We start from the raw sequence: 14,909 nt of genomic DNA on the forward strand, positions 1-14,909 counted from the left end.
CCCACCGCCGTCCGACGCAACGCCCATGGCGCCCGAGCACCCCGCACGGTCGACGACCGAACTGCCGACGCAATTGGCGGCCGCTACGCCGAGCCGACCACCTCCAGCACGACGACCGGGGCCTCCACCTGACCAAGCGTGGTGTTACTATCATGCCAGGTTTGGACAGAAGGCCCGGACATGCCGACCCCCGTGCACCTTCGGCAGGCCGGGAAACGGCCGGGCCGGCCTTCATTACCAGCCATGAGCGCCGGCCACACGGGCAACTTACTTTTCATCACGGACAAAGCGTCCAGACGGCGCTTCCTGTGCGACACCGGCGCCCAACTGAGCATCATACCCGCCTCTGATCAGGACAGGCAGTCCGCGGTTTGCGGCCCCTCCTTGGTTGCGGCCAACGGATCGGCCATCCGCACCTTCGGCCCGCGCAACGTTACCCTCTGCTTCGGCGGCCAACGCTTTACTTGGACGTTTGTAACCGCAAGCGTGCCCATGGCTCTGCTAGGCGCCGACTTCCTCTGCGCACACGGACTGCTGGTGGACGTCCAACGGCGTCGGCTCATCAACGCCGAGACCTTCAGCTCCCTGGTATGCACATTGAGCAGCTCCGCTCCGACCGAGCTGGCATGCACCCTCCCGGCGGCGAACGACTTTGCTCGCCTGCTCACGGAGTTCCCGGCCCTCACGCGGCCGACGTTTTCGGCCGTCGCGGTACGACATGGGATCGAGCACCACATACCAACCACGGGCCCGCCCGTCTACGCCAGAGCCCGCCGCCTCACCCAGCGAAGCTCGCCGTGGCCAAAGCCGAGTTCGACGCTTTGGAACACCTCGGCATCGTGCAGCGCTCTGATAGCGCGTGGGCTTCGCCACTACACATCGTCCCAAAACCAGGGGGTGGCTGGCGCCCATGTGGCGACTACCGCCGCCTTAACGACGCTACCACCCCCGACAGGTATCCGATCCCGCACATCCAAGACTTCTCCGCCCGTCTGGCAGGACGGGTCATTTTTTCAAAAATCGATCTAATATGGGGATATCACCAGGTACCTGTCAGGGCGGCCGACGTCCCTAAAACGGCCGTCATCATGCCGTTCGGCTTGTTCGAATTCCTGCGGATGCCGTTTGGCCTCAAGAACGCGGCTCAGGCGTTCCAGCGCTTGATGGACGGCGTGCTGCGTGACCTGCAGTTCCTCTTCGTTTACCTGGACGACATCCTCATCACCAGCACGTCCCGGGCTGAGCACCTCCTCCACCTCCGAACACCGTTCGGGCGCCTCAGCGAGCGCGGCCTCATCGTCAACCCGGCCAAATGCCACTTCGGCACGACGTCCGTTGATTTTTTGGGCCACCACATCACCAAGAACGGGGCCGTGCCGCTGCCAACCAAGGTCGAGGCCATCACCACGTTTCCGCGTCCCCGCTCCATAAAGGCCCTGCAGGAATTCCTGGGAATGGTGAATTTCTATCACTGCTTCGTGCCCCGCGCTGCTCAACTCATGCGGCCCCTCTACGAAGCCCTCCGGGGCAGGCCGGCCAAGCACGACGTCGTCTGGTCCGCAGCAATGGAAGCGGCCTTCAACAGCTCAAAGCGGGCCCTCGCCGACGCAACACTGCTCGCTCACCCGGTGCTCAACGCTCCCATCGCCCTCACCACGGATGCCTCCGACTACGCAGTGGGCACCGTACATGAGCAATGGGTGAACGGGGTTTGGCAGCTACTCGCTTTTTTCAGCCGGCAGCTCCGGCCGAACGAGCTCAAATATAGCACGTTTGACCGTGAGCTCCTCGGTCTACACCTGGCCGTTCGCCATTTCCGCCACCTCCTGGAGGGCCGACCCTTCACGGCGTTCGTCGACCACAAGCCGTTGGTTTACGCAATGGCCAAGGTCAAGGAACCGTGGTCGGCCCGCCAACAGCGCCACCTCTCCGCCGTGTCGGAGTTTACCATGGACATCCGGCACGTCGCCGGCAAAGACAACGCCGTGGCCGACTGTCTTTCTCGGGCCAGCGCGAACGTGGTTCACATCGGCGTGGACCTCGCGCTTATGGCGGCGGACCAAACCACCAACACCACGGTGCAAGCCCTCCGGGCGGCGGACATGGGCCTCCGCCTGGCCGACATCCCCTTTGCGGACACTGTCCTGCTCTGCGACGTCTCCCAAGGCCAGCCTCGCCCCATCGTGCCCGTTACCTGGCAACGCCGCATCTTCGCCTCCCTCGACAGCCTTTCCCACCCGGGCCGGAAAGCTCCCCAGAAGCTGGTGTCGGCGCGATTCGTCTGGCACAGCCTTCGACGGGACGTCCGCGATTGGACCAGCACCTGCACAGCCTGCCAACAGGCCAAGGTCCACTGACACACCCAGGCCCCGCTGGCACCTTTCACCGTGCCCGAACGACGTTTCGACCACGTCAACGTGGACCTGGTGGGCCCCCTCCCCCCATCACAGGGGTTCACACACCTGCTCACCATGGTGGACAGGACCACCAGGTGGCCGGAGGCCGTTCCCCTCATCTCCACCACCACCGCCGCCGACGTGGCGCAGGCTTTCATCGCCACCTGGGTCGCCCGCTTCGGCGCACCGGCGGACATCTCGTCGGACCACGGACCGCAGTTCATCTCCGAGCTGTGGGGCACGGTCACCCGCAACCTGGGGATCAAGCTTCACTGCACTACGGCCTACCACCCCCAAGCCAACGGGTTGTGCGAGCGATTCCACCGCTCCATGAAGGCCGCGCTCATGGCCGGCCTTCAGGACGGCGGTTGGGCTGACCGGCTGCCGTGGGTCCTTTTGGGCCTCCGCACGGCCCCCAAGGAGGACCTCCGGGCATCCACCACCGAGCTTGTCTACGGCCAGGCGCTACGCGTCCCGGGCGAATTCGTGCCTGACACTACCAGTCCCTGGTCCGCAGCTCACCAGCGCTCGGACCTCCAGGAGGCCGCCCGACGGTTTGCCCCCGTCCCAACGTCCCACCACGGTGACCCCCAATCCTACGTCCCCCCAGCGCTTCGCACAGCGGAGTACGTTTTTTTGCGTCATGACGCACATCGGGGGCCACTACGGCCGCCGTACGACGGACCCTTCCGGGTCCTGCGACGGGACGACAAGTCGTTCGTCATCGACATCGGCGGCAGGGCGGACCGGATTGCGGTGGACCGCCTCAAGCCGATGCACGTGGACATCGACCAACCGCCACGGTTGGCCCTTCCGCCACGGTGAGGCCGCCCCCCATCCATGGTGCCCCCCACTCGACCGCCCACCACCACACCGGACCCCCCCCCCCCCCCCCACGACCCGCCAGGGGTCGCTTTGGCCAGGTCATCAGGACCCCCCTTAAATTGACCCTACCGGTGCAAGTCGATTCTGGGGGGACGTGTGTAGCGGCTACCGCTGGGTTTACACAATCGCCTTGCACCTACCAAGGACGCGGAGCGATCACCATGCCGGGCTCCTCCAGGACGCCCGGGCAGGCCCGCTCTCAACTTGCCAGGCCTCGGCCGGGACGCCCGGGCATGCCCGGCCATGCCCGCTCTCGACTTGCCAGGCCGCGACCAGGACTCCCGGCCACGCCCCCTCTCGCCTTTCCCGGGCAAACGCTCCGGGATAATGTGTACATATATATATTGCTGCCCGATAAACGGGCTTTTCAGAGTACCCGAGTTGTTTTGTGACAATAAAGAAACTCGGGCGAATTCCAGCTTTTTGTCACGTCGATTCTTCCGATTGACGTGGGAGCACAGCTCCTACACAACACACATTAACACATGATATACCGAGACAAGGATTTTTTGGTGAGAATAACATGAATCAAAGGATACCCGTATCAGCAGAATTCTCAGCATGGTTTCTCGTCCGTGTTGTGCTTTACCATGGAATCAGATATAACTATAAAGTACCATTCCAGGACAGGACGTTCCAGTGTGGAATACTGCGCATTGAAGAGTCGCACCCAAGACGTACCCCCATCACCCACGTACGGTAAGGTCACTCACCAATCAGCAGGAAGAGCCCAACATGCGGAGTCGCTAGAGAGCAGCACCGACTTCGGAAGACGTGAACACGAACGCCGGTCCGAATGTCTCCTTACGGTCAGAAGGTCCACGCCGGCGGAAATGTCCCGATTAAATGCGCTGCGCACCTCGCACTTGGCCACGCCCCCTTGATTCCGCCCCTCCGCGTGCCAAGCACCGCCTCCAGAGTACCTTCGATGCAAGCTCCTCCTCCTCCTGCACGAGGTCCATGCACCCTCACCGAGTTGGGAAATGTGCACTCGACCTTTGCAAACGCGACACACGTTCGTCCATCGACACTTCGCGCCCACACCGAATGAATTCCAGAGCAAAACGAATCATGGCGGAACACGAGGGGCGTCTCTTTGAGAACAGATAGCCCATTGTGTTTATTGTACATGAACTGAAACATCCAAAGTATGTCGATGGTGAATCCACAGAAAGACCTTGAAACACACGCTGAACGATTTGAATGTATAGTCTAGTAGGAAGACTAGGTCCCCCTGCACCCCCCGGAGATATACTTCTAATCAGTGTTTCTAGATTGGAAAAAATGTGTAGAAAATGACTAGCTATGGCCCCAAGCTGAAAAAATGTCCCACATACCATTTTTATGCAAATTACTGCTGCCATTATCAAAAAAACGATTTTTGACATATCTCAGCCAATATTGCAGATAATTGAAAAATGAAGGTGTCTAGACCCATGTTTTGAAGGGCATAGATCATGATAGAACTATTCATAACATGATTACATGTGTCTATGGTATACTAGTATGCTAATTAGTGCTTTATTTACAAAATAATCACAGTTTTACGAAATAATAGACTCATATTAAGGTCCGTCTACACAGACGTTAACACAAAGTTTTATTTTTCTAAATATTACAACTGTCAAAATAGTCCTAGCACTCAATGTGACCACTCTTCTCTTGCTTGTTTTAGATAAACATCATTAGCATTAGTGATTCTACACTGAGTCAGTCATCATCATTTTCATCGAAATCGTCAGAGTCAAACTCTTCTTCTCCTTCCTCTTCCTCCTCCTCTTCGTGCTCTCCTGTGTTCAGAAGATCCACCAGTGAGGTTGGTAGGATGGGACCACTGGACCACATTGGTTTCAACAGTCCTTCATCAGTCCTTATCCATCCTTGCTCCTCATAAGGTTTTGGCTTTTCGATGATAGGTTGATCGGCTCTTTTGTACAATGCTACGCGGTGGTTCACACGCTGGATGTGCGGCTTCAGGGCAGACTGGCATGGAGGAAGGCGAGCCAGATCAACCTTGGACTTGGATGTGAGGGTCTTGTCCTCTCCCACCATTTTTCGTAGCAGCTTGGCACGGACAATGTCCACTGATGACTCGCGACTCTGGCCGTACATCACACAGGTGAATTTTTCTAACTGCCTCTCCACCTCAGGGTTGGCATCCCAGTTGTCACCCAGTTCACCGAATGCCCTGTGAAACCTGGGATTCTTCTCCAGCTTTTTCAAGGGCCCGACTTTTCCCTTCCCTTTGAAGGCACTGGTGCAGTCTTCTCCGCTGAACACATAGTACCCCAGGAGAGTGGCACAGTAGTCCTCTCCCAGGGATTCTGCCAGCTCAGAGACGTTGACAAGTTGGCGATGCTTCCCTGACCCTGTATCCAGGTACACCGTCAGCTTGATGTTGTGGGCATGGTGGAGCAGGATCAGGAGGATGTCTGTGTCCGGTGTTCTGACTACAGCGTTCTTGTATCCGATGGTAGCAGCATGATGGAGGTACAGAACCACCCTGGTATCAGTCTCTTCCTGGTTGCTGTAGATCGTGGGGAGTTCACGTACCTCGACCTGAAACACAAAAAGGCACCGCATTTCAATCACCAGTCACTGCCAGTTTCAGATCTAGACAAACATCACAGGTAATCACCTTTTTTTCAGGAAAAATTACAAATTGAATCGCCATTCACGAAGGGCTTTCAATTTTACCTTGCCATTCGTTGAGGCAAGTTGGTGGGCCTTCCCCTCCACGATCAGCACAGCCATCTCTGTTCTCTCCAGCCTGGTAGCTGCCTCTTGTCCACTCCACACTTTCAGAAGAAGCTGGCACATCTGCTTTTTGTTGTCGTCATTTGCAAGGAACATTTTGAAGTCATATGGCTTCCTGGTTGCTGGTCCAGCCAGAATGATCTTCTCTGAGCTGCCCCGCCTCAGCCTTTCCTGCGCTTTGATTGACTCAGGATGGTAACTGTCAGTGGAGAACAGAAAGTGCTGCTTGGCCACCATCTGATCAAGCACCTGCAAGCATATCTCACCACATGTTGGGGGAAGGTTGGCAAGGGTATGCAGCAGCGCCATTCCATCCTGGATGAACAGGGCATCCTTGGGGTATTGCAGATCTTGTGGTGTGGTGTCCTCTAAAAGGTAGTGCAGAATGGAGGCTTTGTTGGTTTTGCAGAAGAACCCATCTGGTGTCCCAAGGCTAGGAGGCACTGGCATCAGGCAGTACTTCATGAGTTCTCCCAGGTCTAATGGCTCATCTTGACTCTGAGACTTGACAAGGAGCAGGAATGCAAGGTTGCTTTGCTCCTGATACTGGATGACCTGGAATGATAAATGGTGATTGGTTGATATGTACTACAGGAAGGACTACAGGTGAAAATTATTCATGTGCTATAAATTGGCATATTTACAATCTTTACATTGTTCATTGATGTGCACTGTCTTTAATAAACAAATTTGGAGTTCAATCTTGTATCTCAATATAGCATGTACAGGACGCCATTTAAAAATACAACATAAAATACAAAAGCACTTGGGTATTGGATTACATCCTTACCTTGCCCTGTGAGGATGTTAGTGTGATCTTCTTGTTACTAGCCTCCATGGTCTTGAGTTTCTTTCTCTTGATTGGGTTGAAGAAGCTCTCAGGTTCTCCGCTTTCCAGGCGCCTGATGAAGTCAGCTTTCGCAGCTTTCCCCACAGCTTCTGCTTGTAACACATCCATCTCAACATCCATGGGGACGGGAGCACCAGAGGCCAGGCAGTAGAGTTTGTCCTTATCAATGATGGTGAACGGATTGGTGAAGTTCTTGATAGTAGTTAGGGTTCGCTGAACGGCCTCCTCGCCTTTTCTGATCTCTGCCTTCTCTAGTTCACGATGTCTCCCTGCTCTTGGGCAGTCTGGGTCATCGATGAGATCCACCATCTCAAGGGTCTTTTCATAGAACTGTGCCCGTGCTGTGGTTGTTCGGCACCATCTCTGGTATGCCCCAAACTGACTGTACAGGCCAGCAAAGCCACCTGAAAAGTGAACATATTTTAATTGCATAACCCAATCATTAAAAGGGAAATGTTTTGTAAGAGCAGTTTACATCATATAAAGCTGGTTTCTACAGTTTCAAATGTATAATGTACTGAAAGAAAATGATGTACCTGATGATTTAGCAAAGCGCATGAACGTTTCTTCCATTGTCTTGTCGACAGCACTGAGTGCCCCTGGTATCATCGAGCGAGCCACTGCGATTGCACCCATAGTAAGCAGGTCCTTGGCCCCTGGGTGCGTGCTTTCCAGATTTGTCAGGTGGACTTCCAGCCAAGTCAGATATCTGTAAAGTACAGAGAGGGAAATACTGTAGACATTTATTGGAATAGCTCCTCTCATAATACATGAACCCAAGTATCAATTAAAATCTACTCAGTGATGGTTATACATTTTACCATGTATGCTACACAAACCTGGAGTAGTTGTGTCCGTCAAAGGCGAAGAAGATATCTGCCATCTCTCCGTTACACTTGTGAAACAGCTGGAGGTTGTTGGTCTTCACAGAGTGGAGGAGCATGAAGACAAGATGGCAGTGGGTAATGAACGACATCCAGAAGGCAGCTGTCTTCCCCAGGTGGCCCTTGCGCACCTTTTCCTCAAAGGCATGGTACTTTTTGATGAGGAGTAGAGTTGAGGGGTCTTTGAGGGCTTCATCGAGGTGCTCTCGGTTGCAAGACTGGGTCATTCTGAGAAGCACAGCAGGGTCAGAGATCATGATGTTCTCCTCCTCAGTGAATCTCTCCATCAACAGCCTCTCCATTGCCTCACACACTGTTTTGAGGCAAAAGAGGGACTTTGCGTAGGCCTTTCCACTGAGAACACCTTTGAGAGATCCACTTGTTACTAGTTGTGCCTCAAAGAGAATCTCTGCATATCCAGAACCACGCATCTTGTGTCCAGTGAGCATCCCGATGTAGTTCATGGATGTGTGGAAGGGTCCAATCGTTACTACATGACTAGCAAATTCATTTGGCCAGCGCCAGATGATGGGAAGGGCTTTCATGCAGACACCCAGATCAAATGTATTCAGGACCCATCTCTGACCCACCTCAGCAGTTGCTGCCTCGGAACGCTTCAGTAGCTCACGAACAACTGCGTTGTCTGTGATCGGTTGGTGGATAGGCGTGCAGTAGTCGACTGTTGATTTGCTGGGTGGGGGAGAACCAGTTGCAGAGGTGAAACCCCCTAGCCCAGGCACAGGCTGCAGGCCACAGCTTCCGATGTATCTGATGAAGAGCCAGATGTAGTACTCTTGCATCGTAGTGGCATAGACTGTGTCATTCTCTGCTGGCGGTGTGAATGATGAGCCTTCAGGGAACTTCGGGCCAACGCGAGTAAAGTGCAAGGGTGGGAGAGTTTTTGGTGTGTCGACCTTCAGGCTACGCTGTTGTGACCTATTGATGGTAGGTAGCATTCGGTCCTTGCTGCTCTCGAACCCGGGCTTGACCTCCTGCACCATGATTCCTCCAGCACTGTTTACAATGTTGCTGCCGTGCACACTGGTAGTGGTTTTATTCAAGTTGTCCCACTCACAGTGGAATACAAGGTTGCCCTCTCCTGTCACAATTTGTGGTGTACGATAAGTTGAGACTTCATCCAGGACCTTGGCGAGAGCAGTTTCCAACTCCAAGGCGAAATCGTAGCTCTCAGAGTGTCCAAGCCTGTGTAGTATTGTGGTGAGCTGTTTGCTTCGGAACAGGTGCCTTACAGTCACACAGAGGAGAATGTGCTTTGGTAACTTCCATTTTCCATCTGACACTGCACGGCACAGATCTTGTCCAATGGAGAAGACCAGACGCTTCACCTTTTCTGTCTCGATGCCCTCCTTGCCAGTCATTAGCACGCTGAGAAAGCGGACAAGGTCTGGAGGTAGGATGTCTTCAGGATTGAGCTCCATGTCTTCAGCTGTTGGTGGCCATGGTTGGTCTTTACACTCTCTGAAAGCCTGTAGAATACCCTGGCGAAGTTGGAGGGCAACATTTTGGTTCTTGTTTGTGCTTCCGAGTGTGAATGCTCGTGCGAGAGCATTGGAAACTGTTATGTTTGAGCTGTGCACAAGCCAGAAAGAAATGACATCACATTTGTCATGATCAACCTTCGTGAAGTGGATATGCTCCTTGATTGGGTCATTCTGTAGGCGTTTCAGTAGTTTCTCTGACCGATAATTTGAGTTCTCATATCCATTCAGTTTCAGTTCCTCGACATAGAGCAAGCGCAAGGAAGAAAGCTGTAGAACTTTATTCTGCTGGATGACCTGGGTTTGAATGTGTTCCAGTACTGAGTTGAATGCCTTTTCATGGGCGGCTGACATGCAAGCCTGCTCCTTTGGTGCTTCGGCTCTGTGAATCGCACGCTCATAGTTGTAGAATGCTGTGCGGAAAGCTTTAAAACATGACGGATGGTGTTTGGCCTCACATGCAAAGAGGTCTTTGTTTTTCACCTTTCGATGGAGTCGATAGAGACCCATTTTCTCAGCCCGTGTTTCGATTTGCTCCCATGCATTTTCTTTGTTTTTAAAGGATGGGAAGGTTGTAGGCCTCTCAGTATTGCGATGAGCATCTTTGGTCTCAACTTTCTCACAAAATATACACTCTGGCGGGAAGATGGGTTCAGCAGAACCTCCTGGTTTACGAGGAGAGTGATGCCATGATGAGGTTGATGGCCCTGGTTCTGTATCATCTCCCAGACGATGAAAGTGGCGGACAAAGTGCTTATAACACTTGCTGTGATATCCTACTCTTTCTAGGTCATCAGGAAGAGTTGCCGGGATCTGATCACATACTGATTGCATACGACATGGGGAGTCATGCGGTTGGTTGAGACGTCTATCCCGGATCTTTTGAAGCAGTTGCAGTTTTTCTGAAGCAGATCCTTTAATTTTACGGAGGGGCGTGAAATCCCCATGATCAGACATGGATGGTACATGAAGGATGCATGTAGGAGGAGAGCTTTGGGCTGCAGGTTCTACACTCCGTTTTCTTTTGGGCATGCTTGCTGTCGATGTCTACCATCACTGTTAAATGACAAATAAGAAATCACGAATGATGTTAAAAGTGCCTGTGAAAGGAGGCTCTGAGTTTTCAGTGAGGTAACAGAGGTTCTGAGTCATGTTCTACACTAGGGTACTTTTTAGCTGACTAAACCATGTTTAGTGGCATCAAAAGTGCTAATAGCTAAAACATGTAAATTCTTCCACACTAACGTTAGCTATCTAGGCCAATGAAACATTGTGCTAAGTTACTGTAGCTAGCTCAGCTGTCGTGCCTCTTTCTGGTTCAATTCATATACAGAAGTCAACAGATATGTCTCATGTTTGGCATTAACAAAAGTTTAAGTTACACCGACATTAGGAACATACTGTACATAGATGAGGCTAGCTTTAACGTTAGCTAACATGGTGCTAGCTGGCTCAGCTGTTATTCTGCCTGTTTATGATTTCATGCAGAAACTGAAGTCAAGAGTGTGAGTAACATTATAGTTAGCATCTTACCTGGCTAGATTGGAGGATGAATACCAAGAACAACACACAGATGGAATGGAAGACTGAACTTTCAACTGAGGTATTCAATAACATCAACGTTACCAATTGATACGAGCGCGCGACATTACCAATTGATACGAGCGCGCGAGCGCGCATGTTACATGGATGGAAATGTAAAATGGCAGCTATAGCAGCACTAATTTGGATCTCTAGTCTGTCATTTCTGCACTGTGATTGGATAACATAAAAAAATATGTTTGGGAGTTAACAGCAGGAGTTGGTAGATTTTACGTGGGCTGGGTGAGAAACCTTTAAATAAGCAAGTGAAAATCTCTCGCAATACAAAGTCAATGGTGGGAAGAAAAGTTGAGTGGTACCAATGTTACTGCCAATGTCCCGCCCCTATGCAAGACTCAGGAGCATCTTGTTGACATTTAACCTTGAAAATACCTGGGTTTAGACCCCTTATGTACCATGTTAAGTTATCTGCAGTATTAACGTATCCTTATCATTTGTAAAACTGATTATTTTGTAATTACAGCATTAATATGCATACTAGTATACCATAGACACATGTAATCATGTTATGAATAGTTCTATCATGATCTATGCCCTTCAAAACATGGGTCTAGACACCTTCATTTTTCAATTATCTGCAATATTGGCTGAGATATGTCAAAAATCGTTTTTTTGATAATGGCAGCAGTAATTTGCATAAAAATGGTATGTGGGACATTTTTTCAGCTTGGGGCCATAGCTAGTCATTTTCTACACAATTTTTCCAATCTAGAAACACTGATTAGAAGTATATCTCCGGGGGGTGCAGGGGGACCTAGTCTTCCTACTAGACTAGTAACTAGTGAAACAGAGACAAACAGAGGGTGTTTGTGATTGTTTCTTTTTGATACATCGACAAGTTCCGTCCATCGTGTCCCTTTACAGCTCGTAAACTACACTGAATGACATTCCTTCAATGGCAATTACTTCCCATGAACTAGAAGTATTCAGAGAATACTTACCCCGCGCAGTCTTCAGATGGACTTGGTGCGAATATATATATATATATATATATGTGTATATATATATACAAGTTCAAAACACACCTGGTCACACGTGTGCCGCACTGACGGGGTCCTCAGCATCATCCCGTTTCGGCCCTTCAACCTCGATACCGTCAGCAAAGGTGGGCCAGCAGCACCCCCAGCCAGTGCGAACGCAGACTACAACAACACCTGTTGTATATATATCTCTGGGCGTGAGGCTTTGTTTAATTCAACAGGTAAGTTCTGAGGGGACGGGCGTCACCCGAGTAATATGCGCTGTATCAAATGGTCATGTAACATGTGGTAAAGTTTAAATTTCCTCCGTTGAATGGTTTTTCATGTGCACGCAATATGCGCTATATCAAATGGTCATAATAATAATAATAATAAATCTTTATTTTCCAATATTCAGGGAAATTATTCTTTGGTGACACCGTAAGTTGACCATCATTAACACATAAAACACAAAGGGAATAAGAAAACAATATAAAAAGATATAAAATATAAAATAAATATAAAATATAAAAATATGCAAGATGGACTAAAGAGCAAAATGTCTCGGAATTTGAATTTACCATTTGAATTCCACATGGTACAAATTACCGTTTGAAAATGTTCTTCTTCAACCTCCTTACACGAAAACGTCTCCCTGATGGCAGTTTTTCAAAAAGTCCGTTCAAGAAATGACTTTCATCAGTACACACCTGCACCGCCCTCCTTTTCAGTGCTCGCAAGTATAGAGACTCCAGACTGGTTGAGGCCCACCGACAGCTTTAAATGCCAGTGTAATGACCTTTCTCAATCGTGAATTATTCCGCACATTAAGATAACTGGACCAGGAAATCAAATTAAATGACAAAACACTGATCAGTAAGGAATTTGTCAACATCCGCATCACACGAGAGAGAACACCAAATGAATTCAACTTCCTGAGAAGATGCAATCTTTGGCCTTTGGCTTTGGCCTGTTTGAGCAGGCCGTCACGTCATGTAACATGTGGTAAAGTTTAAATTTCCTCCGTTGAATGGTTTTTCATGTACACTCAATATGCGCTATATCAAATGGTCATGTGACATGTGGTAAAGTTTAAATTTCCTCCGTTGAATGATTTTTCATGTACACTCAATATGCGCTATATCAAATGGTCATGTAACATGTGGTAAAGTTTAAATTTCCTCCGTTGAATGGTTTTTTTTATGTACACTCAATATGCGCGATATCAAATGGTCATGTAACATGTGGTAAAGTTTAAATTTCCTCCGTTGAATGGTTTTTCATGTACACTCAATATGCGCGATATCAAATGGTCATGTAACATGTGGTAAAGTTTAAATTTCCTCCGTTGAATGGTTTTTCATGTACACTCAATATGCGCTATATCAAATGGTCATGAGACATGTGGTGAAGTTTAAATTTCCTCCGTTGAATGGTTTTTCATGTGCACTCAATATGCGCTATATCAAATGGTCATGTAACATGTGGTAAAGTTTAAATTTCCTCCGTTGAATGGTTTTTCATGTACACTCAATATGCGCTATATGAAATGGTCATTAGACATGTGGTGAAGTTTAAATTTCCTCCGTTGAATGGTTTTTCATGTACACTCAATATGCGCTATATGAAATGGTCATTAGACATGTGGTGAAGTTTAAATTTCCTCCGTTGAATGGTTTTTCATGTACACTCAATATGCGCTATATCAAATGGTCATGAGACATGTGGTGAAGTTTAAATTTCCTCCGTTGAATGGTTTTTCATGTACACATGTATGGGAATATAAAAACAGCAAAAATTCAGTCAAACCATGAAATGCTGCATTGTCGGGTCACAAAACTGAAAAGCAGAACAGTATTTGTACACGTGCCTGAAGGCAGTAGACCGATGATGTCAGGTTAAGAGGAAAAGCGTTTACCGCATCACTTTACCATTGCAACCGCATCACTGGATAGGCTGTCCTCAGATGCCTCGGGATTCTCCTGCCCCATTGACACATATGCAACCACTCATCCATCAAGAACGTCGTCATCCAAGTGTTTGGGGGCGTGACGAAGACGTCCTGACCTGATAGGAGGTGATGCGGTTGCCGTGCTGTCAGTACCATGGCGTTGGACCTGGGAATCACAGGGATGGGCAAGCACAGAGGGACAGAGGGTAGAATCACAGGAGGAGGACTTGGGCGCAGAAGACGTTCAGCTGGAGTTGAGAGAATGGGAGGTATGTGGGGTGGATCGGGGGGGGGGGGGGGGGGGGAGCAATAGGTGGCCCATCCAAGTCGTCTTCATCACCGACAGAATCATCACAGGAACCTCTGTGCGGGTGTGGGATGGTATGTGTAGTCCATGTAGGTACCATGTAACATTCCGATTGTAGTACATGATACGACGAGCGTCGTCGTTGAGAGACAGCGAACTTGCGGATGTCGCACCAGTTCACGTCCACAGACACAACCAGGTAACGATCCCGTGCTCGAGACTTGGATCCACCTGAGTGCAAGTACACCAGGTCTCCAACATGAGCTGTCGGAGTAGCAGAGCGTTTTGTTGATGGGGACTTGGACTTCTCACTATAAGTATGGTTCCTGGAGCGTTGGGCATGCTGCTCTCGGCCAAGGTTCTGATTCAAGATTGGAATCTGGTGGTTAGTGAACTGGTCACGTTGTGTCCACATCTCCCGTGCAGACATACCGCGAGATCTGATACGTGAGTTTAATCGGGCAGTAGCCGTGGAAAGCTGACGAGGCGACACTGGACCTGCTAACGGGTCTTTGTGTAATAATTCAGCTTTTAATTCCTGAATGGCTTTCTCGGCGACAGGGTTTTTGACGCGACGAAGCTCGAGGGAGACGCGGTGATCTTGCAGGAGCTTGTCATTAGTGGGAGGCTTGAATGCAGAGGCTTGATCAGTCCGGATGACAGCAGGGAGCTCCTCAATCGGATGAAGTTCACTGATGAGTTTGAGCAGGCCGTCACGTAGGGTGTCATGGCGTTCGTCATAAATGAGAGGGGAACGGGTGCAGGAAGTGATGCACTCGCGCAAGATCAAGATCAGTTGACGCCCACGCTTTAGGACAT

At 50.1% G+C, this 14,909-nt stretch overlaps 2 protein-coding genes across 2 annotated transcripts in view; both read right to left on the reverse strand.

Annotated features, from left to right (window-relative positions):
• LOC137417035 (cofilin-2) overlaps window positions 1-14,909 on the reverse strand; it is a 147,720-nt gene that overhangs the window by 35,063 nt on the left and 97,748 nt on the right. The window lies entirely within an intron of this gene.
• Window positions 4,865-10,438, reverse strand: LOC137429287 (uncharacterized). Its single transcript, XM_078784081.1, has 5 exons — window positions 7,728-10,438; window positions 7,425-7,597; window positions 6,829-7,292; window positions 5,979-6,593; window positions 4,865-5,840 (listed from the first exon to the last, which is right to left on the reverse strand). The coding sequence occupies exons 1-5, from the start codon at window positions 10,301-10,303 to the stop codon at window positions 4,992-4,994; spliced, it is 4,677 nt and encodes a 1,558-aa protein (XP_078640207.1). The 5' UTR covers window positions 10,304-10,438; the 3' UTR covers window positions 4,865-4,991.

This window comes from Myxine glutinosa, chromosome 9, assembly GCF_964187855.1.
Source record: "Myxine glutinosa chromosome 9, kmMyxGlut1.1, whole genome shotgun sequence".
NCBI lineage: Eukaryota > Metazoa > Chordata > Myxini > Myxiniformes > Myxinidae > Myxine > Myxine glutinosa.

What these genes read in the sequence shown, in the direction of transcription:
- LOC137429287 (XM_078784081.1), bottom strand. Translation starts at nt 10,303, where the DNA reads ATGCCCAAAAGAAAACGGAGTGTAGAACCTGCAGCCCAAAGCTCTCCT. An exon ending in GACGGACACAACTACTCCAG is followed by an intron (nt 7,598 to 7,727) that starts GTTTGTGTAGCA and finishes TGTACTTTACAG; the next exon opens with ATATCTGACTTGGCTGGAAG. An exon ending in TTGCCTCAACGAATGGCAAG is followed by an intron (nt 5,841 to 5,978) that starts GTAAAATTGAAA and finishes TTTGTGTTTCAG; the next exon opens with GTCGAGGTACGTGAACTCCC.